At 42.4% G+C, this 26,764-nt stretch overlaps 1 protein-coding gene and 1 long non-coding RNA gene across 9 annotated transcripts in view; one reads left to right on the top strand and one right to left on the bottom strand.

Annotated features, from left to right (window-relative positions):
* The window catches only part of LOC132329157 (cytochrome c oxidase assembly factor 1 homolog), a 51,957-nt gene that overhangs the window by 17,103 nt on the left and 8,090 nt on the right, over positions 1 to 26,764 (top strand). For 6 of the 8 annotated variants that reach the window (XM_059849942.1, XM_059849925.1, XM_059849951.1 and 3 more), the window contains 2 exons: positions 10,893 to 11,093; positions 24,188 to 24,515. In XM_059849942.1, the coding sequence (XP_059705925.1) occupies positions 24,480 to 24,515 (36 nt within the window). In that variant the 5' untranslated portion in view covers positions 10,893 to 11,093; positions 24,188 to 24,479. Of the gene's footprint in view, positions 1 to 3,751; positions 3,771 to 10,892; positions 11,094 to 24,187; positions 24,516 to 26,764 lie in introns of those variants that run through there. The other 2 variants (XM_059849979.1, XM_059849987.1) reach the window with 2 other exon arrangements.
* LOC132329197 (uncharacterized) lies at positions 386 to 26,693 on the bottom strand. Its single transcript, XR_009486984.1, has 3 exons — positions 26,449 to 26,693; positions 14,338 to 14,495; positions 386 to 454 (listed from the first exon to the last, which is right to left on the bottom strand). It is a non-coding gene; the product is annotated as an uncharacterized LOC132329197 (long non-coding RNA).

Raw genomic sequence — 26,764 nt, 5'->3', positions numbered from 1 at the left:
GTAGGAATTAGATGCCTTGACATGAATAAACTGCTGTTATCATCAGTTACTCTGATTACACTGTTGTGGAAGATAGCTTATTGCTATATTTAAGAAATCTGCATTAAAAGAAATTGAATGAAGCCATTGCACAAACAAGTGGTAACAGTACATGTATTTGGAGCTGCTGTGCAGTAGCTAAACTCAGGTAGAGTCCAGCTGTGAAAACTGGCAACCTGGATGGGTCAGCATTTGAAAGTAGTTTGTATATCAGCAACATGGTAATATCAAAGCTGCAGTGTAGCTTTAATTGCCACAGAGGTAGTATTTATCATATTGCTATGTGCATATTTAAGAATAAATGCAATTAAAAAAATAGTTCATTCTGAAATAAATATATTACCTTACCATTGCTGCACATTTGCTTTATTGGTCCTTCAGCCTGACTCCATATTTTACTTCTGCTCCCTGTGCTCTGAAATGGAAACAGGTGTTATTTGCAATATAGAAGTGCAGCAGCATTTATATCATACTTAGATCATTCAAGTTCACATTTTAGACCACATTTTATTACATGTACATTTCATAAGGCCCATGGCCTCTATTGCTGCTGTCTCATGTTATGGTAATCCCTAAAAAAGCTGACACTAAATTGAGGCCCTTTGTTTTACATGCTGCATGCTTGCAGCTGCTGCAAGCATTTGACAGGTTCAAAGTCCGTATTTCTTAAGTTCCATCTTAGTTTGGGGCAAAATAACAGGTCTTCAGTGTGGTGCCCTGCAGACTGCACTCTGCAGCCTGCAGCTTTTTATTGCTCCCTGCTTCCTGACCGTCCCCATGGCTCTTCCTTTGGCTCCTCTTTGCTTTCTACTGGTTCAGGCATTTTTTTCCAACCTCACAGCTTTTTTTCTGGCCTACCACTCCTAATTGAGTTCTTTAAACCATTCATTGGAGACATCTTTTCTGCACTAAAAGTAGTTCCCAAGCTTATGCTGCAAGCCGGTTTTGAGGACTGTGTTGGGTCTGTGTATCCCATTTGCCTCTTGGAAGACAGCAGTCAAATCCCACTCCACAGCTATAAGAAATAGAACTGCAGCTGCTGTACATGTGAGATATAATTTTGGATTGTTTCAGAATGAGGTGGCCTCTCTAACCTTGGCCTTGCTCTCAGAAATGCCTGTAGTGTAACCACATACAACAGTTTGTGTTTTGGATGTTAAAGGGCACAATTCTCTGTGACAACGCAACTGCTGTTGGCATAAATGGCAAGATTTCATATCTGCATTTGTACATGGCCACTAAAGCTAATCAGCCACCAAGACAAGTCAGGCCTCTCTCCCAGACTGGTCCTTGCTCATATAAATACTCTGAGCCCCTGAGACGGCACTTCTGGCATTAACCTGGCTGCCCTTACTTACCCCTGCTTTTCATCCCTAAAATGCACAGGTGTTTCTTAAATGAGTCTTGTGTCTACTTCTGCCAGGCTTGGCTGTTTTACAGAAGTGCTTGAAGAAAACAAAATGCTGAAGGCTGGGAACATTCCTGTGAGCTTGTGGTACATACTTTTCCACTCGAGGCGGGATGTACCGTGCAGCCGGCTTGGATTCTGCTGCTCCTACCCTGTTGGGACTGCTCCTCCTCAGTTATGTGCTACATGACTGAGGGGTTCAAAGGGAGGCGGGGAGGAGCCCACAAAAGCAGGACTAGGGAGTGAAATGAAGCCACTTTCCGTAGTGTTCTTCCATCCGAAGGGGAAGGTGAATAGCGCTTGCCCGTGTGTCCAGAAGGTGGCACCGGCAGCCCGAGCCTGCCGGCGGCTCTTGCTCGTTCGGCGCAGCCGGGCGGACACCGCCGCCCCGCTTGGAAACACCCTCGCTAATCCGGGCTCTCAGCCTCCTTGAAGGCTCTCAGCCCTCTAAGTTTGTAACTAAGCCGGTACTCTCATTGCCTGGCTGCAGGCCTCTGAGCCCACTGGTGACAGGCTTGGGGGCTGACCAGTCATCGGTGTGACTGGGATCTTGGACTCTGAATAAGCACCTAAGTGCTGGCAGGAGCAGAAGCTCTAAGCTGCTGGATCTTTACCTCCTCATTACAAAATTAGTTTTAAAAAAAAGGCAGCCCTGCATGCTGTCTCCAGATAGGCTTTTCTCCACTTCAACAGTAAAACTATGTCTTGCAACAGATGTGTTATTACACATACCGGCTAGCATTTCTCAGGTGTCACAACTCTAAATACTAGAAGAAGAGACGATACTTTATTTTCTCTGTTTTGGGGACATCTCTGTGAATGTGAAAGGTAGACCTGGAGCAGGGGTTTTGCACTGTGATCTGACACTTTCAGCCAAAGCATGAGGTGAGGAGACACCTTGGTGCTGGAGGGCTCTCAGCTCAGCATCCCTGGGCAGTGAAGCTGTTCTGCTACAAAGGAGAGTAGATAACATTTTCGAGCATGCTTGAGGAGTCGGACGAGTTAGGCTTTTCTGCAAGAGTGATTCTGGCTATTATGTTTCCTTTCTTGAGATGAAAGATAGCTTTCTTAATTTAGGCAATGGTGTTCCAGCCTCAGAAACCACAGGGTTCCATGTGAAATTTTGGACATATCCTGCTCTCCATGTTGGCAAGTCAATTCCCATTTTCCCTTACTAGCATTATTGCTTTTGGTTATAAAATAAAAAAAAAAACGAGCATATTTTCTTCCATCTTCCCTTCACCCTGTCTCACCTCAGCAGGAGCCCAAACCAGTCTCCTGTGCCTACCACTTGGATCCAACTGCTGTGGTAGGGAGAAGGCAGGCACCAAGCCAGCTACTGGTTGCAGTGCCTGTGCCAGCCCTCATCTTCCAGCCACTGCCCTCTGCTCCCTCTGTGGCAGCAGTCCAGTTGTGAACATTAAGCAGGCAGGAGCAGATACTTGAGGGATAGCAGTAGTCTGCCTACTGAACATGCTGGTCATTTTTGCAAAAAAAAACCCAAGAAAACAACACCCAAAGTATCTCCAAAGTTCCAAAGCTGTCTTCTGTGCTGGTTCTTAGGCATTATTAGTTTTCATCTAGTGGCATGAGATTGAAAAGCTGTCTGGAATAAACTCTTCATATCTGGACACAGTGTGTTACTGTGTGCCTTCACTTTAACAGTGTCCTGAAAAGACCCTTTTTCTTAAGAGGTATAAACTGAGTAGCTAGAAGTACAGGTAATAGGGTCCATTTAAATTTTAAAAAGGTTTTACCACTAGGGAGGAAATGTGTAGCTTGAAAATAAGGAGCAGAGGAGAAATTATTTCAAGTTTCACAGTTGACATTGTGCTGGAACAGCTCGCTTTTTCCCAGGTGCTTATCTGCTATTGATGGCTTTTGGCATTCTGCATATGCAGGAAGGCAGAATATGCAGCTGGACAAGAGGGCTGCATACAGAGAGAACATTTCTGACCTTGCAACAGCTTCAGATGTTGCAGTTCCTTCTTATTTCTTCCCATGTTCTTTGTTTCTTATATAGTTTCCTTGTTTAACGTAGTTTAGGTGTTGGGACTGTATGTTTTTTTGGTTTTTTTTTGGTTTTTTTTTTTAATTTATTTTGTTGGTTTACACCACTTCTGATAGATTCTTTATCACCTGCTCCCTTCAAGGCAAACTGCAGGGCTGTTTCCCTTCTGTAGCAGCTGTGCTGGAGGACTGCTGATGAGGAACAAAATGGGAGCTACTGAGCAGTCATTTAAAAGCTGGCTATTAAAAAGAAAAAAGCTAGCTAATTAGAGCTTAAAGGAAGAGGCAACACTTTGTGCAAAAACACCAGAAGGTAGGCCCTCCAAATCCCATACACTCCCTGTAAATAGCTATAATTAACCCCACAGTATTCAATTTATTAATTAAAGTTTAATTAATATTTTCTGTCCTTGACAATCATTTTAGAGGCGGTCAGGAAAACATAGTGGCAGCTGGGTTCCCATAGAGCAGCAGTGACATTCAGAAGGGCACAGCCACAGGAGACTCATCTCAGTCTCCGAGTCATACCTGTGATAAAACAGAGTGAAACTGGCCTCTGGATTTCTGGGAAAGGAGGGGAGGATGGGAGACACTGCAAGCCTGGTGTTCTCCATACTTTGAGATATCACCCTATAAATGCAGTACTCACCTTGATTATCTAAAAGTGTGAGAGAGCGGTGGAAAATGTGTGTCATCTTTCCTTACTGACCAATTTACACACCAGCTGAGGGCTGCTCTACATCACTGTGTTTCACTTGGGTTTGATGTTCTGCTTGGTGCTCTGTCTGGGAGAGTGAGACACCTTTCCTGAACTGCCTGGACCCTGTCAAAGTAGAACAGCTATGGCTTAAAAATGCAGTGGCTGAACTTGGTGTACTGCTGTTCTTCTCCAGCAGTGGGTTTCCTGGTCATTCATACTACCCGTGGTCAGTATGCCCGACCCCCGTCAGTGTCAGAGCACCCTTCTGGAACAAATCCATTGGGATCCCCAATGGGAAATATGAGTGTTGTCAGCTGTGTAGAGCACTCCAAAGTTTATTTCAAACAGATGGGATAGATGTGGAAGACACCAAATGTGTTTCCTTCAGTAAGGACAGTGCTTCATCATTATCCAGGGTCAGGCAATAGTGTAATTTGTGCCCTCCTCCATCCTTTTCTGGAGCACACAACGGTTTTTTTTCTGGCATTATAGTTTTTTGACACAGCACTGCTCTGATTGCCTGCAGCATACACTTGTTTGTACTCTTCACGCTTTAAACTGAAAAAACCCACCAAGCCCATGAACAGAAAATACTAACTGCTAACTACAGGGTCATGAGAAGAGATGTGAGCTGAGTACTGTGAAGCGTGGCTGCAGCCAGTTCACTCAGTAAGGACCAAACTCTTAAGAGTGTGGTCATGAGCCATCCTGCAGAAACAGCCTGTGGATAAGGGTCTGCAGTGCAGTCCTGGTGAGAATAGCCATGAGGTGAAGCAGGTCTTTTGTTCCCCATTTGACAGAGGGGTGCATACTGAATGAGCAAGAGAATGTACTCAGAGTGTGTTGAAAGCAGATCTCCCAGGTCACAGGGGAAAATCTTCCAGTACAAAACTGTTAAGGGCAACTGGGAGAGGAGGTGGGCTGCACTGACCATCATCATGAACACCACCTCTCCGCTTCTCTGAATGAAATATGAGGGGTTAGGCAGATTTTTGGTGTACCTGGTGATTCAGGCCCTTGTGGTAGGGAAGTGGCATGACATCTCTCAATCCCAGGGAGGCAGGCAGGCACAAGCTGTGCAATGCAACAAGGCCAGAAGTGCTTCTGAGAACACCCAGAAGCAGAACTGGAGTTTTCCAGGGAACATGAGCATTTGAAAGGATGATTATCATAACTTTTAGTCTCTTTGGGCTCCAGACTTTGGTGTGCAACTTTAGGACCATCACAGAGCCTGCTTGTATGGTCTGTCCTATGGTCATGCAGGAAACCAGCCTCAGACCCATCAGGCTTTGAGTCACATCTCCCACCAGATGTGTTTTCCCAGGTGTGGCAGTGTGGGGCTAGAATGAACAAGTTCTCTGTCTTTGTGTGAAAAGTGCCTCTGATGCCCTGCAAGGGTGCTCACACAGGGCTGTCCCCATTCTGCCAGCAACAAGGCCAGAAGGGTGGAGATGAAGATGCCATTGCTATTGCAGTGGTTCTGTTGGCATCAGGCTGGGACATCTGATGTGGCAATGTTGAGTCACAACAGCATTTAATCTTGCGTTGCCACACATGATGAAGCAGGCCCGATCCATTATTAGACTGTTGGTGATTCCAGGTAAATTTCAGCAGAAGTGAGGGAGATGGGGATAGATGCTGAGAATCACTGCAGCCTTCACCCTGAAATGAAGGTCCAAAAGAGCACAGCAATTGTCCAATGATTGTTGCAACTATTGCCTGACACTGCATGCATCATTTACTTTCTCTTCATGCTTCTCTTTCTTCCTTGCTTTCTTCCTCGCTTTCTTCCTCTCTTTCTCTCTTGTAAATAATTTTTACTGAATTTTTAGAAAAGTACTTCCTCTACCTCAAAAATTTGTCTGTTTCTCGACTTTTACAAAGAGAATAGGGGGAAAGAACAAACCCCAGGCAACTCAGTGCTAAGTTTTGAATTTGACGTGCAGAACAACAAATTTGTCCAAAATGAGCTTTGCTTTACTGTTAGTCATTTGTACCAACCTGCAATTAAAAGGCTCAGCATTTGTTCTCATCGCTTTCTGAAATTACATTTTCCACTTCCTAGGCCCTGGCCTCAGGCAGTGGATTTTTGAAGCAATCATGCCTTGGTAATTAATGTTTAAAGATGAATGTTGCAACTTCTAAAACAGTGTTGCTGAGTAAACATACAGCAAAAAGAATATAAAAACTGCAAGCCTTTTACGGCAAGCTGCAGAGTTTGAAGGTGTTATCCTTAGAGCTCCCAGCTACAGTGCATTTGATTACCTTTTCCTTCATTCTTTCAGGTGGGGGGGACAGCTGTGCTTAAAAAAAAGCAGAGCAAAATAAATATCACATCTAATCTGTCATTTCTTTGTATTACTGACTCATCATTCCAGAAAGCTTGCTGGGAATGATTAACTCATACACAGAGAGAGAGAGGAGACAAGTCTTTGGCATTGTCTGTAGCTATAACATGACTATTTTGGATTTTTGCAATAGAATGGGAAGACAAGGAACAAAATAGGAGGAGAAGAAGGCAAAAAAAATGGAAGGAGAAGTTCCCTTCCTATGTCACATCCCTTGGTTTGTCATAAGTCTGTCTTTTCTTGATAGAAGCCATAGCTTCCAGTCTGTTAGTAAGCCCGCTGGATTTACCTGTGACAGCAGCCCATCCTACACAGGGCTTCTGTATGTGACAGAAGTGCTCCTCAGTACCATTAGCTGAATCTCTCATTGCAGCATTTTTGGTAACTGAGTTGCTGTATCACCTCTTTCAAACAGAAATCCTTAGGAACTGAAAAGGCAAGTTGGGAAAATCAGCAACTTCAGCATTTCAGGAAAGGGAAAGGGTAGTCTGGATTGAGACTGCCTCCCTTCTTTAGGCATCTGATTTGGGCACTGCGATCCTGATTCAGACCTTTTGGAAGACACACCTCATGTCTAATGTTTCCCAATAGGTTGGCATGATACAGCTGTCTCTTCACCTGAGACTCCTAAGGCAGGAAAAGTGGGAAAGCACTTGTAGTCTCATGAGTGATTTTTGTAAAAAGGAGTATGGGGGTCCTGCTGTACCATGGGAGGGGTGCTGTTTTACATACACAAAAGTCTTTCCTCATCTAGCAAAGGCCAATGACAAAATTCTGAACAGATCAACTGGAACAAGAACAGAATACTGTTTTGGGCTAGTTTTCCTTGTTTTGTTTTGTTTTTTTCCCACTTCTTTTCTTTCTTCCAGAAAAGAGAATAAAATTCCCATACCAACATGTAGCTGGGAGGTTGGCTAACCAAGTTTGAAGCAGGTTCTTTGGGCTTTGTTACTCTAATATTCTTTTTGCTCAGAAGAAACTAAAACCCAAAGACCTCTTGGAAAAACTCCATGTGTTTGATTCTTCATTTAAGTGGAAAAATGGAACATCACAAATAATCTTGCCTTTCTGGAAATGAAGTTCAGGCTCTAAAAAAGATTAGTAAAAGACTCATCCAGCGCTAGTCATACTCATTTGCGTAACAGGCAAGTTCCTGCCTGTACTCACTTCTAGTATTCATAATGAATGTGTATTAGTGACTTCCTAAGCAGGAATTCCAGTAGAAGGGTAAATGAAGTATTGTCTTCTGCTTTAATAATTTTCCTGATCTTTTAGCATTGTTTATATACCATCATCAGTATGCCAGTACGTTAACTGGATACCAGAGCTTGGCTATTTTATTATCCATTGCTTTAGTTATCTGTCCAGACTCCTGATCCCAAAAGGATTAAGCTAAATTTTATATTATTTTGCTGTTGAAGCATGGTGGTTTTGAATTGTTTTGTCTGTTTTTATGACCTCTTTAAAGGTTTTCCAGTATAGATGAGGTCTTATTTGTACTAAATTAATGCCTGGTTGTTCAAAATAGCTTGCTAGTGTTTTTTAAATGTTCATTTTTCAGAGATCTCTTAAAAAACACAAGTCCACAAAGCAATTCTGCAGGATGCAGGCTGCTTCAGTTACACTTCTTGTTAAACATGACACAGATCATTTAGATCATTCAGCATTTTGCTAAAGTGAAGCAAATGGAATGGAAAATGCTTTGGTATTAAAAGCAGTGTGTCTTTCAAGAAATGTTTAATCCTAAACAGATCATTCAAATGGGGTGTAATAAAGACTACTGCAGCTGATGAAAAGATTTTGTTCAACTCAGTGTGTTCTCAAACAGGCAGAGATAATATGCTTCCCCTTGCTAACAGTACTCACTCACTTAGCTGTGTTTCCTTTCCTAGGCTAGAAATTAGATTTCCTTCTCTATTGTTTATATAGAAAAACTCAAACTATTCAAGGAGATCTTGTGGGAGCCACTGTTTTTAGAAGAAAGAGCTGCATTTAGATAAAAGAGACCTCCCAACTTCATGTTCAGACACTTAGCAGTAGCCAAAATAAGCATCCTTAGCATGTTTCTGAGCTGAAGCTCTGCACCAGGCTGTATGTGTCCCCTGCACACACCCCATGCTGCAAGGAGGGACTGTGCAAGGGCCTGCATCATTAAACAGCAAGCAGCCAGCTCCTATGCCAGCTCACACATGTGTGTGCATGTATTCCCACTAGTGAGCATGTGCATGAAGCCACCCAAATTTATACACCTAAGGTTAGAAATGTCTATCTTTTCTTTTTTCCTGTGCTTCATTCCCAGCTTATTCCAAATCCTGTCCCCATATTTAACACACTTCATTCTTACCTTGCATACTTTGAAGGCTTTGGACCTGAACTGAAGGCTCCCAACACCTTCAGCTGTCTGCAGACCAAACTTCAATTGGTCCATCTTTATGTAGGGGGAATTTTGAAAGAACTGTGACTGTTGATTTCTAAGGCTGTTTCATAAGGATCAAGACTCAACAAGAAGCAGAGGCAGAAGAACAAATTGATCAGAGGCACAGTCACCCAAGTATCAGGGATGAGGATGAAATTTTGGGATCTTGCTTTTTTACTTGCCCCACAGCATAATTTGGTCTTGTTTCTTGCTTTGCTATTATTTGCTGGTCCTTATTTCTACACCTTTAGAATTAAAATGGCCAAGGTAATTTATGCTTGAAATTTATTTTCTTGTTCTGAAACTGGCAGTGAATGCTATTGGTTTTCTTAAGGGAAAACTTTCTCTAAACCTTTCTCTAATGGGGCCACACACAGAGAGCTTATCTCCAGGAGTATGAGGCAGGGAGAAAAAAACTCTATTAGTGACCTTTTTGCTATGTAACCTTTCCTTAAAATGCCAGCAACTGAGCTTCCACAGAGAGAACAACAAATATTGAAAGAGGAATGTGAAGGACATTTTGAAACAAGAAAATAAGAAAGGGGATCTGCTCAAACAAGTTTCTCAGGAAAGGTGATGTAATATGTACTGTAGAAAATCCTAGCAGTTGACATAAGAAAGTTGCTTTCTAAATAGCTGTGGATGCCAGCAAGCTGGGAGAAACAAGAGTGTACAGCTGGGAATACAGCTGAGCAGACTGTTTTGTCCAAAAGAAATATAGTAGGTGTAAAACTTCTATTCAGAAGATGTCATTGAAGTTTAATTGAAAAGTGTCCTTTTAATTAAGGCTGAGTGACCCCTGAATGAAAGCCTCATTTCTGTTGAGGCTGTTCTTGGTGATACTCTTAGATTAACCCATGCAGGCTGGCAGTACTCAAGAGGCTGCTGTTGGGATGCCACGGTACACAGTTCTGTAGCAAGTGCTCAGTCCCATTCATAGACTTTTGCCAATGTTTATCAATCTTTTAGCTGCTGTCTTGAGAATTGCCCAACTTTTTATTGACTGACTAGCTCATATTTCAGCCTGGTTTCCTGCATAAATGACTGTTCTCAACACGTGTTCTGCACGTATCCACATCTGTATACATAAAATTTGGGAACCTCCCTCTCTGTTACAACAGACCTGACAGAGACACACAGGGTCTTTGAGATAATGAAAGTATTAGAATTTTGTGGCAGCGTGTGGCTGGATACAGGAGAACATCCAGATCTTCTCTGCAGGGGAAAGGCTGCAGGGAACTATGCTCTGTGTCAGCCATGGAGGCTCCAAAAGGCCCAGATCTGGAGTATATCAGGTGTTCTTATTCCACTTCTTACACAGCTTACAAATTTTAAGGTCTTGGTTGCAGACTGAAACCTTAAAAATCACCGGTTCCTCTATTTTGTTCCTCTTGGTAATTATAGAGCAAAATATTGCCTGTGCAAAGACTGATACACACAAAGTGTCATTAGGAGTGCCACTTTCAGGTAGGTTAGTTCATAAAAGTTGGATAAACTGCCAAACAAGAAATCCCAGCTCATGGACTGTTGTGGATTTATTCATCATTACGAACAGAGGAAGAACTGTATAGGAAGAATGTCTGTTATGAAAATTATATTTAGTTATAGGGCTGACATACACGGTCTGTTACCTGCCTTTTACAAATACTGTTAGCACCATTCAGGAAGCCAGCAGGCATGGTTTCATGCAAAAGAGTGTGTGGTTATTTTCATAATGTTTTTATGAATGTTTGGAGAAGGCTGCAGGAGATCCTTAATGTTTTTGATGGCACTGCTGCCATGTCTAAAAATCATGTACCAGCTTCTGTCTTTACTATAAACTGGTTATAAGGAAAATTAGGCAGTAGGACTGACAGTGCTAGATGTCTTGGAGTGGGAGGTTGAGTGACCTGTTGAATCCTTAGGAATGTTTGAATATTCTTTCCGTGTTTCTGATACATACCCACTCCTGCATTTTCTCTTTTGTTTTAGGTGGAGTCTGGATAAGAGCTGTCAGGAGGGCTTTCTAGCCAGTTTGAGGCTGAGTGATAGCAATCTTGAAGTACAGTTTTAGAGGAGTGGCACCAAAAGGCCTGTTGTTAACACTGAGTGCTTTACAGGACAAGTAGCACTCCCTGCTTCCTCAGCTGCCTGAAAATCAAGCCATAGATACTGACCTTCAATCCAAATAAGGTAAGTCAAGACTGTATCAAGCATGACTGAGTTTAAAATATGGTTATTAGTCTATCATGCCAACTGTTGAAATGAAGCCAGGGAAAAAAATCACTAGAGCACAATGATGTGCAGAGGTCACTAATATTGCCAGGTCTCTCCCTGTTGTGCTAAAACTACAGGAAAATGATGTCTTGTTGGTACCCCCTAGCTCTGTGCTGAAGTTGGGCTGCATGTCAAGAGCTTCCTGAGTTACAGTAGTGCTGAGGCTGGCAAACTGCAGTAGATCCACTGGAAAAGCCCTGCCCACTGCAAAAAACAGACATGCTTCTTGGCCATGACAAAGGTTCTAGATTTCTTTGTGCAGCTCCAGTTTATTTCCTAAAGTGCAAAGTGCAGCAGACATCTAAGCTGACTGGTTACTTAAGATAATAAGTGGTTTTATTCAGTCTACCTTTTTTTTTTTTTTTTTTTTTGCTGAGGTAAAATAATCCAAGGATCATCATTGTTACCGATCAAAGTAACAATCTCTATTCCTAAAGACACAGTCTCCAGAAAGGTTACTATATAGCTAAAGAGAGACCTTTCAAAAGTAACCTTTAAAAAAAAAAAAACCCAAACCCATACCTTCAATTGGGAGACAGTATCCCTAAAGTATCTCCTAAGGTTACTGTATCACTAAGGATAAACTATTCAAAAGCCTCAATTTGGGTTTTCCTTGTCGTTTGCTGGGTTCAATTTAACAGAAAGTTTTCCCCAGCTAAGACTTGATGGCAGCAGCGATGGGGTAGGAGGAGCAAAGAGCTGGCTGCTCTGTGCATTTGGCACAGAGACGAAATCCAGGCTTCATTTAGCCTTTAGGCCAACATGTGATAAAACTCTCATACCACACTTGCATATGAAGCCCTTTTCCATTCCCACAAAACCCACATACTACTCTTGTTTCCCTATAAAAGTCCATTTGGGGCATCACAAGCTCATGTCAGATATTAAGCTATTTAAATCTTTCATGATTTCTTATGTTTATTCTTTTGACATTTAAGCACAGTTGCTAAAAGTGTGAGAACAGTTGCTGCTCCTGTTTGAATTTCTTCACCTCTCCACTCCTAAACCAGATGACATTTTAAACTTTAAATTGTGTGGAAGGGGAGCACATTAAACATCAGATCTGAGAGAAATGGGAAACAACTTCATGGGACTCCAGCTTTGGGTGCTGCAAACAGCCCAAATCACTGTAATAAAAATCAAACACTTTTTTGGTTTAAAGTGTGAGTAGTCCCTCAAAAAGCTACATGAGATCCATTTTCTGGGTGATGGAATGTATGCCTGCCTAGTTTGCTTCCTATGAAGTTATTAACACTTGCTGCATCTGTAACTGCTGGTTATTGAAGGAAGGACTTAACTCCCTCCTAGAACCCTGGGACTAATCAAAACATTGCCATTAACATTTAATGAGAAGGTTGTTGCTTTCTCCAAAAACTGGCTTAGACTCTTAGTCCCCTAAAACACAAATGTCACATACTGCATCATAGTTAACAAGCAGATTCTAGAAAAAAACCACAGTCAGAGGAGTGAGGCTTGTTGCATAAGCTCAAAATGACTGGCCAATTTCTTCTTACTTTCCCCAGAAGTACTGGAAATTATGTATGCTAACCAGTATTCATCTCTCAGCAAAGTATCCAGACCTTGTAGGGCCAGTTCTTTCTTCCAGTAAGACCTCTGCATCATAAAGCAACTCAGACAAAACATGCCCAGGGGAAAATCCCATGCTTATAGGAGCTTCCAAGCCTTTTCAACCATTTGCTCCCCTAGCTGCTTGACTTGGGTGGAGGAGAATGGCCTGTTAGAAAGGAATGGCCAACATAAATGGAAAAGAACAAGTAAGACACTTGAGGGTGTGTCTAATGGATCCAGATATCCAGGACAGCAAAGGAAGTATTGCCCCTCATCTGTGCCACATTCTGGCAGAGGAGCCAAACTGGTAAACTGTAGGTCTGTCAGCCAATTCTGTCATTTTGGAGATGGGACTGGGTTTACACTGAAGAGGCATCACATGATGAGAGTAACATTTTGGATACTGTGGGTCCTCATTACTAAATTAAAAAAGATTAGAGACAGCTACCACAAACAGTTTCACAATGCATTTACCAGGAGAATAGTAAGAGCAGTGAATGGTGCATTTTATTCCAAATGCTTCATTTAACAAAGATTAAATATACATCTGAACACTGTCACTTCGAGATACATTCCTAATCTGACTTTGCCCCTGCTTATAGTGTTATAAATAAAGAATTATTCTACTGAAGTGAGCAAAGTCATTACCTGGTTTTAAACTCAAAAGAGAGAAAATCTTGCTTTTTACTTCTACAGCAAATCCCATTCAATTCAGTATGAATACAACAGTATATTTAAGAAGAGAGACAACTGAAAAATCCATGTCCTAAATTCAGTAAAGGGTTATGGAGCTGAATTTCCATCTGAGCACTCTTGAATATTGAAACATCAAATCTCCTTTTCCTGCGGTGTAATCTAGTTTATTTTCCCCAGAAAATACATTTTCCTTTTTGTAAACAGAAGCCACATGAAACACGTGGCTATCTTCTGAGCAAAAATATCAAAGACCATAGTTTCCACATAAAAAAACAACAGCCCACAAACTTCTGTTTTAAAGCTAAATGCAGGTTTTTAGTCTATCGACATTTTTATTCCATGCCAGTTTTTTGCATAGTGGAAAATATGCACCCTTAGGAGAATAACAACTGTGATAAGTTGTTAAAAACCAAATTATCTAGATAGGTAATTTTTCCCATTATGAAAGTGGCTTGTCAGATAATATTAGTGAAATGAATTAGTCACTTAGCACACCTTTCATAACCTCTGAAAATGAGATTATGGCCTATATGTTCCCATGAGTAACAGGAGCAGTTTTTGTATATACAGTAGTATCACTCCACAGTTTCTGATTATGTTTTATTCACATGGAAGCATAAATCAGTCATAAATCAGTCCAAAGCTTAAAACTAACCAAACCAGTTCATATTTCTCACATGAACTACTCTATTTGCATGCCTTTACAGATTAAACATTTCTTGTTGTGATATAAAAAGATTCCAGGGACATGGTATTCAATGGAAAAAGGTGACAGCGTGACATTTAAAAGATGTATGCATGAGTTAAAAAAGGAAAGTGGGAAGGCAGCAGGAAGAAAAAGGAACATTTGCTTATGACCATCTTAATAGAGGAAAGTAAATTGAGCAATACCTACCCAATTTATCCTGTGATTTTCCCCTCTGCTTTCTGGAATTATTCAGAGTAGAGGAGGTGCAAGCGTGATCTGATCAGTGTATGTCAGTACATGAGGAAGATGGAGCCAGGTTCTGTCCAGCAATGCCCAAGGATGGGACCAGAGGTGATGGGCACAAGCTGAAACACAGGAGATGCAGTCTGAACATGACATGAGGGAATGGTTTTTCACTAGGAGGTTGACAAGGAGCTGGCACAGGTTGCCCAGAGAGGTTGTGGAGTCTCCATCTTTGGAGATACTCAAAAGCTGTCTGGACATCATCCTAGACAACCGTCTGTAGGCAACCGTGTTTGAGCAGGGATACTGGACAAAGTGGCCTCCAGAGATCCCTTCTGACCTCAGCCCTGCTGTGACATGTGATGCTGCTTTGGTCAGGGAGAAAGGGAGGCAGCTCATTTTCTTGGTTGGCACCCTTCAATCAGGAGCAGGAAATTTCAGAAATGCAAAGAGTGGTCCAGCAGCCAGGAGATCTGGAAGAAACCCCAATAAGCATGTAGAGTTTGCAGTGGGAAGGAGTGGAATGCTTGTAAGGTCAGGATAGGCAGCTTTACATCTGGCAAATTCATAGAAACAAAGCAGGAGAGCAAGAATTGCATATTACTTCCATTTCAGTCACTCTGAGAAACATTCCCATCCTTTTTGTTTCAGAGAGAGAACTGTGATGTAACTAATAAATATACAGCAAGTATCACCTGATGACTACAGCTTTGTGCCAGGGGCTTTGGGAGCACAGGTGGAATGCTGACAACTACTGTGAAAGGACTTGTCATGTACAAAAGCAAAGCAGACAAATCTGGATGCCTGAATTTTATGACATTTGATTTCAGTGCAGACTACTGAGACCTTGGTAGTTTCTGGGACTATAATCATGTTTTCCAGACTGATTTGCCGTATCATTCTCCTGCAGAGCATGAAGCTAAGCACATCAAGGGGTGCTTAAGTCCAGGAGCTACATAGTGCCAGTTGCTGGTGCTGCAACACTTAGCTCTGGCCCTAGACAAGAATCCCAGACTTTGGGGCTGCACTGTGTTCACACTGTTCATACAGTAAAAAGGGTCACACACCTCCTCCATCTCCTGTGACTAGCTTTTCTTAAATGCCAGCTCTCCTACATGTTAAAAAAATATCTGAACTGAACTGGACAATATCTGAATCTGAACTGGACTTAATGCAGGGTAGGGCAATTGAAAAAGTTGGAAGGCAAGTTCAGTGCCAGGTTAAACACTGGATCCTTTTCTTGGATCATCACCTTCCTGGTACAGCTTCCCACGAGCATGGCAAGACAAGGGAGCTATTTCTTCTTTACTGAACAGTGCAAAAGGACAGCACCGGGGAGGCTGAAACTTTTAAAACCATGAACTTTGTAATGGTGAATTCAAGCAAAAATACAGCACTTTCAAATCATACCTGGCACATTAAGGTAACCCTGACAAGCAAGATACAGAGGTGCCAATGCAGCTTTATTGTGGAAGTAGCGAGTTTCTGTTTGAAAATACAACATGTTGCCAAGTTAAAATTGCCAAAAATGCCAAAGAATGTATTTTTCCATACTACTAACAGTAGACAACGCTGTTATCAAACAGGGTGGTGCTGTTGGAAGTGGAGGAGGAGCTCTTTTTACATCTTTCTCTAGACTGTTTCTGCTTCTAATGAATACAAGTGCCTGTTGAAAAGCTCTGTGCTAAAGTACCTGGGTCTCTATCAGGGAGCTCAGAGGAGCACTGCTAGGGTTAGCATACTGTTTTTCCCAGGCATACACAAGTGTATTGCAGAAGGCACTATGCAAATAGTATTCACAGAGTTTATAATTTCCTGTTGGAACAGCAAAGAAAAGAAGGTCATTGATTTAAACCAGAGAATACAAATTATTTCCTGCCCACAAAGCTGCCAAATGCTTGGAGTTATTGATTTTTTTTTTCTCCCTGCTGCTAACCAAACACTTCTGGTCCTGTTATGGGCATCATCAGCTTATTGACTAAGTAAACATATACCATTAAGCTGAACATTTTAAAAATAATAGAAAATTATAGTGGCTTTCGTTTAAAAAAAAAAAGCACACCAAAAAAAAAAAAAAAAAAAAACCAACAACCCAACAAAAACAGAAAGGGGAAGAAGAGAAGAGAGGAGAAACAGTTCCAGAAGTTAATTAACTTTTATGTAGATTCAAGTTTCTGCAATATAGGTTTGCATCCAAATTAAAAGAAGACTGAGGGAGGAAAAAAAACAAAAGCCTTTTCCTAAAGAAACCAAGAAGAGGAGGGTGCAGGGAAGCAGGTACTTCATATTTTAAGTAAGACTTAAGGAAAGGAAAAAATTACTGCAAAATTGAGATTGAAAGGATAAAACCATGTGGCAGCAGCATGGTGAAGGCATGTTTTTATTTATTTATTTACTTATTAGCAGCAGGAGGTCTGTGCTATTGTCTGAATTTTTTTTTCCTAAGTCAGAGCTGAGCACAGCTGATGCCTGGCCTTGGAACCTGTCAGTTTGAAGATAACACGTACAGTATTAATAAATGTAGAACAATACTTGCTGTCAAGTTGGTTACAAGGCAGTGGTTCACTGAAGGGGGTCTGACAATGTCAGAAAGCATTAGACCAGAGCCAGCAAATGTTTTATACTCTACAGCTGAACCCAAAAGATGAATTAATGCCCTGAATCTGACTTTATGGCATCTGTCTGCTCTGGAGAGTGTGTATTTGTCTAAAGAAGAAGGGGACAAGTTGCTTTTCCCTCCTCTTCCAGCCATCTGCCTACACAAGGGAGGCAAGAACCAAGATACAAGAGAGCAAATCCTAATGTGCTGTAGATGGACAGGGATACCTTACATACAAAATAGTCTTTAAAAGTAGGACAGTACACTCAGGAGAGGTGTTTACAGGCAGCTCTGAACAGCAGGGAGACAGCTACCAGGCTGAGATACTAGAGAGGCTGGCTTTCCCCTGGGACTGGCTGTTGCAGGTGGCTTCCCTGGCCAAGAGCCTTGCAGTCCTTTGGTGTGAGAGTCAGGAGTGAGAGAAGAGCCAGTGGGAAGAGACACCAGGAGGGAAGTAAACAAACAGATTACAAAGTGATGATGAATGAGGGTATTGGTCTTCTACAGTGGCTTAGAGGAAGGTGTGACTGCTTCCTCCACCCCCTCACCTTCATGCCTGTTGACTGAATACTATTGAGGCAGGTAGTCACAGATTAATAATGACCTGTTAACAGCTTCTTTAATTTTCTAATAAGTGCCAACTGCAGCTGCTATAATTATTCTGCTGGTCCTACAACATGCCCTGTGCCAGACTGAAAAATATTTTAATTTTTTTTTGTGGAACACACTGTTGTGCTCTTAACATGTGTACTGCACATGGGCAATTGCACGCCTAAGTAAAATTACATCTTAGGCTGTCAGAGCACTTTGCAGCCATTAAATATAGATATTTCCCAGCAAAGTGGGAACCAGGAAGTGTTTAGTCACTTATTTCTGCATGTGTGAATTGAGACACCCAAATTTTATAGTTTTAGCCACAGTGATACAGTGAGTCAGTCCCTGAGCTGCTTGTGAAACCTGGGAGCTCTGTCTTCTGCTTTGTTTGTGCTGGTACCATACGAACTGCAAAAGTCATGGATAGATTGGAGGTAACATTAAGCAGGGGATTTTTCTGTGCAAGCAGAGGTCCCTAGGAGTAATGTTGTACAAAAGTGGTATCCAGCATTCTTCCTATTCCCACCACCACAGAGTGGAGTAGTATGTGATGGGAAAATAAAACATAAACAAACAGAAATAGATCACAGTCCACCTATGTGTCTCATATATGCCACATGTGTCAAATTTCATTGTATTGAGCCCTTGGTAATCTAGTGTTTAATCAGCAAACCCCACAACAGGTATTTGAAGGTTACCATTTTCTGAGGAAATAGTGCATGTTGTTTGAAAGCTACTAGTGAGGATGTGTCTTGAAAATTCTATAAAGCAGATGCTGAATTTTCAGAGATCTTTTTGAAGGCAATGATCCTGTAAAGGTATCATGTATTGAGCACACATAAAGCACACAACATTTTGAAAAATCTCACCCATCAACAGTACATAAAGGTGTGGCCTGTGCTTTTGTCCAGCTCTTGGACAATCATGCTTCCTTGCTGCACAAAGCCCTGTGCTGTAGCTCCATAAAGGAAAGCTTGTCCCCATATCTCTAAATGTAGATTTGCTGTAGGAAACAGCCCTGGAGTTCTTCCAAATCTGTCTAGTCTGGCATGTTTTAGCCTTAGAGGGGGAATGGGCAGGGAACAGGGAACAGCCCAGGTCTCTGGGAATCAAGTGCCCGACCTGATACTGGCTTTCTTTGAAGATATTCAGTGCTTTTCTGCCACAGCTCTGCAAAATGAAAAAAAAAAATCTGTGCCTTCCCTAACAGGAGCTATTGAATGACTGAAGATTTAGTGAATCACATTCAAAGTATTAAACAGAGAAATATTTATTCCTTAAAATCTTTCCCACACATATTCTGAGAACAAAAATATGAATTGCAGTCAGCTGTTCTCTGAAATTCCTCTTGTCCTGACTCATATTTGGAAGGGAATTTGATTCATGTCCAACTATCGTGTACAGCATCCAGTACAACTTTTCATTTTTCCAAGGGTGGATGAATAAATCAGTAGCTACTCCCCAGATGAAGTTAAAGGTCTGACTCCAGATGCTCCATGTGCAGTGTGGCAGGTTCCATCACTTCCTTTGCCCTTTTGCACTCTCCATCTTGCACAGCTCTGTGCACAAGTTAACAAGCTGGATCTGTCTGAACAGAAACCCTCAAGTACTATGGGAACTTCTTCTCTTTCTTTTATTTTAATGGTTCCCATCATAATTATTTTTTCCCTTTTTTGTCTTTCTGATAATAGAATGTTTCTAGGTCAGAATCCCAGTTGGTCTTGTGCTGATTTTGGTCCCCAATGCCTATTAAAAAGTCACGAGTCTTTGAGGTTAGATTTTCCCCAGATCCTAATTTGTGTTAACAGATTTAGCTGATACTGAACCAGTTCTGCTCATATGGGCAAGGACCAACTTCTGGAACTGATCCAAGTGTCCAAGATGTTCGAAAGTAATTAATTTTCTTTAAAGCCTTGGGCTGTAAGTGTTGATCTGACACATTTAAAAGGGACTTGACTTTCAGAAGGGTAGAGTCCTTTTCTGAAGGAGGGGCTGTGCTGTGAGGGTATAAAAAAGGGCACTTGAAATAAACTTGCTCCATCTGAGAGGAATTAGGGTAGCATATTTTTTTTTAGTTTTGGTTTTCAGTAGGAAGTAAGAATAGGAGCAGGATGTTTTTAAGTGCCACAAGTATGTACTGCTGTAATACTATATAATAAAAAGCATTAGATCAGCAAGGTGTTTGGCCATAGGACTGCAGACTTTCTCACCTCCACCAATATTTTTAAAAGCTTTGTAAATCAGGCTCTTGCTGATCACAGCAGAGCAGACCACAACACATCTTTTTCCTCCTCATTTCCGCAGGCAAACAAGGGAGCAAGCATATGATGTACACTATGATCCTGCTTTAAACATTTTTCCCCTGTGACTGCCTCCCCTGGCATTCAGTACCTTTAGGTCACTGTCTACTGCATGCCTATTTAATGCGGGCATGTGGATGATATAATTGAAGTCAGAAAGACTACAGATAAGTGTAAGCCTTATCACGATTGGAGTTGGTAAATTTCCAGGTTTTCAACATAGCCACATAGAGTCCTAGCCCAATGACATCTGCAGTACTTGTGTGAAGTTCTGAGGCCATTTTTTTTTCCTTTTACAAGGTAAAATGTAACCTGTTAGCCAAGAAAGTTATGACAGATTCCTGGTGGTTTTTTGTTTCTTTCATATCTCAGGATTTAGGAAGTTGACTTAAAGCTAGATTGGATATGAGATGTCAATGTCTTCAACATAATGAGTATATTGGATATAGATAAATGCCCACAAACTGCTAAGAAAGATAAGTAATTACTACAGCATAGAAAGAATTGCAAACTCTTTGATTTTGTACTCTTCCCTGCTCCCTTACCTTGCAGGTTCAGTGAACTTATTCTAGGCAATTATATATGGGAAACACACATCAAACTGAAAACCTCACTGGCTTGACAGTCCCTTTCTGCTAAACACAGAGTGTTATTCCCTCTCATCATGACAGCACGAGACAGTCAAAGGACTCTTTGCTGTTTCTTTATGTGATTCTTTTGTTTTAACGTGCCCATTTGGAAGCTGGCCTGTGTTGCAGGCTGTGCAGAGGTGCAGGGACAGCATAAAGCAATTCTTTTGAACCTTGGATTGCAGCACTCATGACCTCACTCCCAGCAGTAAGGAAGCCAAGAAGCTGTCCCACAGCTTTCTCAGGTAAACCACTCACTGTTAAACTCGTAAACACCACTGATCTTTTCTTCTTGCACCCTGGATGCAACTGTTCATTTACCCTACTTATGAATTCTTACTCTTAAATCCTTTGCAATTCACCTCTAAAATGCAAAAGATGAACATTGACACCTTCTTCCCCCTTCCATGGTGTCCAATTACAGAAACATACAATTAGGGATGTTAATGACAGATTATTAGGCATTAACCTATAATGGTGTCCTCCAATAGCAGCAAAAATGGGTCACACTGTAGGTATAATTATCGTGGTTCTCTAATAATACACCCTGGTTGTGCCTTTTTTCTGTGATATATCCCTTATATTTCAGTACAAAGTCAGGGCAGCTCTAGTTGTGTTGGAGAGTGATCTGGAGCAGGGTGTTGAACTGCTGGCACATACGCCTGACCTTCAAAAAGACTGAACAAACTAGGCTGTAGCATCTTTCCAACTTAGAGAAAACCAATGAAGGATTTTGGCACTTGCCTTTGTTACCCACACTTAGGCTGTATTCACAGAGGGATAAACAGGAACAGAAGGAGACAATAGGACTCCTTGGACAATAGGAATGGTGGCCCCACTGCTTCTGTCTGCTCAGCACCAGGGTGGTGATGCAATATTCTTCAGGGAGGGCACATAGAGAGATGAAGGTGGGCAGGTAGGAGGAAGAGAAATGCAGTGCAGGTGAGCCCACCGGATGAGACAGTGCAGCTTAAGAGCAGAAAGGGAAGTTGTCTGTGACAGCAGGAGAGAAATTCTATTCTGTAAATAGAATAGAAACATGAAAATAAGAGTGCCCAAGAGAGGAGAGAAATGAAATGAAACTAAGATATCTGAAAGCATCATGCAGGTTTTGTGCTGGCTGAGAAGACCAACTGCTTTGTAGCATGTGCTGCAGTGATACAAGAGTGAGGTGGCTGTTTAGAGTCTTTAATCACTTTATTAAGTACTTTTTCTTGCCTTTTTAATTGGTTAGTAGCAAAGGCAGAAAATAACAGACTTTCTTGGCTTTCTTGCCAGTAGTCTTTCTCATATGTAGAGTGGGCCCCTTAAAAGCATTCTTACCAGGACCAGCTGCACAAATCTAGGAACTGATTCACAAGGAAATCCTGGAAGAGACTATTTCAAAGCTCTCTAAAAAGATGTCGTACCTGCTTAAATGTCAGAATATGTGTTTTCAGTGCATCTGAAGAACAACCAAGGGGAAAAAGAAAAGAAAAGGTATTAATCCTACTTTTGGTTTGACTGTGAATTAAGCAAACTTTACTGCAAGTTTCTGAGGTCTTGTTGAAGGCACACTGTACATGCAAAGTCTTTGATGCTTCTGAACATGCCGGCAGAGTCAAAAATTTCTGCTGTTACCTCTCATAAATGAAATCAATAATATGTTGAGGCTATTTCCAGAAAAAAAAGGGGAAAATAATATGCTGAGATCCTGTCAGAACACTTTTGCTGTACTGTCCTGTTTTTGGTGAGAGTACTGATGATGAAGGGATGTTGTAGACAGTGAGTGTCAAAAAGATGTGTCTAAAATGTTGTCCTAGCATCTTATTAGTATAGAAGTTGGCTTACACCCAGATGCCTGCCTTATGGACATTAGAAGATCAATGGATGGGCAAGAAAGCAAGAATGTGAAATACAAGTGTGTGCTTGTGTGTGGTTTGCCAGACATTCCCTTCATCACCTGTGACTTCCTGGGTGGTTTGCTGAAAAGCTGTGCCCAAGGCCAATTAAAAACCCACCAGCCCAGGGAGGGTTCCACGGTGGAAGGGTCAACAGCAATTCCAGCCTTGAAGTTAGATGCTCATGTTCAGGTCTCTTGATAAATTTTTATTTAATTTAATAGTAGTCTTTTGCTGCACCTATTTAGTGTGTCAGTCCAACACCTCAAGACTGCAGTTGTTCAAGGTGGTTTAAAGGGTCCCAGTTGCTTGTGTTGGTGGCCTGGCACTATATTGTCCTGGCCAGGTGGGTAGGCAGTGGCCCAGACTGAGACAGGCAGCAGTGATCACACTGCGTTTGCATTGATCAAGTTGCTTCTCTCTTGTTTCAGAGCAGTATTATTGTTTGCTGTTTGGTCTGTAGTACCACCCAGAGGCTGGAGATGCTGGTGGAGTTTTGTAGCACCAGGAGGAAGACAAAGACAAGGAGAAGGAGGAGAAAATTACTTCCCCATAGAACCTACAGCCCCAGCTCCCTTGCTCAGTTCCAGGGAAAATAAAATTAATGTTTATGGTTGGTGAAAATGCCTTCTTCTCCAATACCTGCCTTTGGTGGAGGTGGCCAACACCAACTTCTGCTGCACAAATTTCAGACACTAAACAGAAAACCCAAATTTGCCAAAATAAGGGAGACTGTCTTAAGCCAGCCTATTTTTAGAAGATCCTCTGTGGAAAAAAACAAAGTCTAATTTAAAACAGCTTTTATTGTTGCAGTAACCCACAATTTCACATGTGACCCTGGAAGTTTGTTAAATCTTGTTAACAGCCTGTGTCCCACTTAGCTTCAAAGTCAAGCCTTCTCCATATCCTGCTGTTTTCAAGGCACGAAGTGAACATTACTGTTAGTAGGGTGCTCTGCTCTTTAACAGTTATGTTTTGGGAACGCTGCTTACAATGATTTAAGGTCTCTTCTTGGTAACTGTGGGCTCAATGTTTTTGTGCATGCTAATCTCCACTTAATCTTTCTTACCACTGCAAATAACATGGAGGAAAAGATGTCTTTGCAGAACAGCATAGCTTGGAAATTGTGCTTTTTTCATTATTGGCTGTGGAAAAGTCTCTTTTTCCACCAGTTGACTTGCATACTCTTTTAGGGATGTAACAGGTTCTCAGGGGAGATCACCACAGATAGCAGCATGGACTTCCTCCTTAGGAGGCAATTGCATGTTGTATCTGTAAAATTCTGTCAAATACTTACAGTTGTTCCCTTTGTGGCAAATGAAGTGGAGGGGGTTTTGTCCTTCCCTGGGAGAGCTTCTACAGTTCGCAAGCTGTATGTCATGTTCACAAAGGAGGAACACCTTGGGCATGACTCTGCTTCCCTTTCTTAGTGAGCCACTCCCATGGCACTTCAGCAGAGCAGCCAACAGAGCAGCAGACACAGTTGGCCACAGGACAGAAATCTAACTGACAAGTCCTTGCAGACAACAGATCCTTAATACATTTTAGTCTTTGGCAAGCTGTCACCATTCAGAAGGCATTGGCAGCCGTGTGCCAAAGGATGCTCAAGGCTGCAATATTCAAGCATCCATTCCACAAGGGACCAGGATGGCAGGGAAAGGAAGAAGCAGACCCTCTGTGGCGGATGCTCTGGGCTCCAAAGTCAATTTTGTCCTTGGTTTTGGAGGCTGGCAAGGAATTATGGGATTGGTGAGAGGGTTTGCAGTCTTGAGAGGCTTGTTAAAATGTATAGCTCTGAACCTTTTCCCACAGTGTGCTGTCATAGGACTGGCTTGGGAAAACAGCTGAGAAACAAGTGGGACCAGAGCATCAAGAGCTAGACAAGTCCAGCCCATGGGCTTCCAACTATGACTGAAAATGAGCAATGAAGACCGTGGTGCACAACTTGGGTGCACTTCAGCTCTCCATATCTCTGCCTCAGCAGGAGCAGCAACAGAAGATGGCTGTGGGCAGGGGCAGCACCTTAGGAGCAGCCCGGCGTGCTGCATGGGGCAGCAGTGCTTAATGGGATCACCACTGCTCAGCTGCCAAGCTCCTTTGCCAGATGGCACCATCTCTACACTGCAGCACTGGAGCGGAGGTGGTGATGAGAGTGTGTGTGAGCATGTGACTGATCAGCAATAAGCTTTTCTTACTTTCCATGTATCTCCCTTGTCTGGGTGTGAGCAGACCGTGAGACCTAACAACCCTCAAACCCACTGACAGCGAGTTGCAGAGCCTCTAATTTCCGCTGTTTACCAGGCAGGTCCCCCGAGCCTCAGTCAAAACCTCGCTGGTGCAAGAGCTCCCTGTCTTCCCACCCTTACTCAGCAAACTTCCAGCAGCACCCCCCCACCCCCAGACATTTGCATTCAATTACCCTGAATTTAATCACAGAAAGCAAATTTTGCCTGGCCACAACTTTGAAAGGGGCAAAACCAAATGCCTCAGGTCACAAACTGTTATATCTGATCCTCCCTCCAGATTTACCACGGGGTTTTTTCCCCCCATCCCTGTTATGTGGTGTTGATGTCAGAGCCTCCTCCTGGCCAGATGAATCTTATAAGAAACTTGGTTATTAATCAGATTTTGCGGGGATTTAAGGAAAGTTGCAAACACAAGCAGGCAAGCAGGAAGTTCTCACTGTCCTTGTGAAATGACTACCACTGTTTCTCTGTAAAACCACACTTGCACATTTCCTCTGCTGTAACTTCTCATGCTATTCAAGTTCCCCAGGGGAAATGAAAAGAAAAAAACTCATCAGAGAAACAGATCAGGAGTGAGAGAGATGATAGCTGACAATACTAATGGCACAGTTTAGGCATTTTGGGGTATAAAATAGGCATTACATCCACATGTCTCTCTGGGTTGCTATTACTACTAACCAGCCACAAACCTGAAATTATTTAAATAGTAAACTTAAATACTAAGGATTCTTAAAAATCAAGGAAACTAGTTAATAAGGAAAGCTATTCAGTCTAGGAATAGCACGCATTACAACTGAGTGCTAACACCAGCAGGGCAGGAGATGAAATTTATACCTGAGCTGCATTCACAGTTTTGTAGTCATAGAAAATGCTGAGTTAAAAGAGACCCACAATGATCATGGAGTCCAATTCATGTCCCTGCACAGAACACCCCAAAAATCACACCAGGTGCCCAAGAGCATTGTCCATACTCTTCTTGAAGTCCGACAGGCTGTGACCACTTCCCTGAGGAGTCTGAGTTTCCCTCATTTTAGAGCATGCAAGTGTCAGCATGAGGACATGTCAGAAGAGTGGTGAGCAGAGGGAGGCTGCCCATGTCACCCTGACCTGGCCAGCATGGGAAGAAATTCTGACACTCGTCTCTCCACCTTTGCTGAACTGTGGTTGTCAGCTGAGCAATACCTGACTAACACATACCTGAGGGATGCTAGAGGTGGTTTCCACAACAGGGCTCAAACAGTCTTGCGCAGGTCACGTTTCTGGTTACATTTTGGTTTGGGCCTCGGTTTATTATTCAGCTCTCATTGAGCGTAGCACTTCAGTGTCAGTGTCGTATGACAGGTATTGGGGTGTGAAGCCTTTGGGATTAGAAGTCCCATACAGCTCCCCCAATTATTCATATTCCTGTGTGCCCATTGAAAAAGAAAAGCCTTTTGCTATTTTTTTTTTTAATTGCTGTCAAGACCATTCCTCCCTCCCATTCCAGCTCCAAGAGAATCAAGAGCAGAAGCCAATACTCAGATGCTTGTTCAAGTCCTATCCTGCCACAGCCTGAAGCAAAAAGTGCTACGCCCCCACTGACAGCTCAGCTTGACTCCTGCTAACCTGCTGTGGGCAGGAGCATTAGCTCAGTTCTTCAGTCCCCCTCTTGCACAAACTATGGAAGTGTTTCTTATTCTGCTGGGTCATGCATTCAGATCTCAAAACTGACTCATTAAAAGGGCAAGTTGGGGTGGGGGGGTTACAGGAAAGAAGAAAAACAACTTGGAGAGACTTCCTGTTTATCCACAGCTTGGGAAAAAAATTGACACAAGAGAATACACTCACCCTGGCTCCATTATCTTTGCTGGCACAGTGCTGGCTTGGCTCTGTCCCTTGCCACTCAAGGCCAAATCCATCCCTGCCGCGAGCGTGTTTACTTCAGAGGAGTTTACTCGAGAGAGAAATGCGGTGCCCGGAGCCTGAATGCTCGCAGTGTGCGAGCAAACACACGGGCACCGGGAGCCCCCGCCACAATGCCACGGCACTGGCCCCTGGCCACGCCAGGGAGGTCATTTTCTTCTTGGCAATTAGTGAAGTGGTGGCATCACTAAAAGAAGTTGAATAAACACATTCAACCCAGCTGGGTTCCCCGTTTGCTCTG

Source organism: Haemorhous mexicanus, chromosome 1, assembly GCF_027477595.1.
Source record: "Haemorhous mexicanus isolate bHaeMex1 chromosome 1, bHaeMex1.pri, whole genome shotgun sequence".
In the NCBI taxonomy this organism is placed as follows: domain Eukaryota; kingdom Metazoa; phylum Chordata; class Aves; order Passeriformes; family Fringillidae; genus Haemorhous; species Haemorhous mexicanus.
This window is presented reverse-complemented; position numbering and strand designations above follow the sequence as displayed.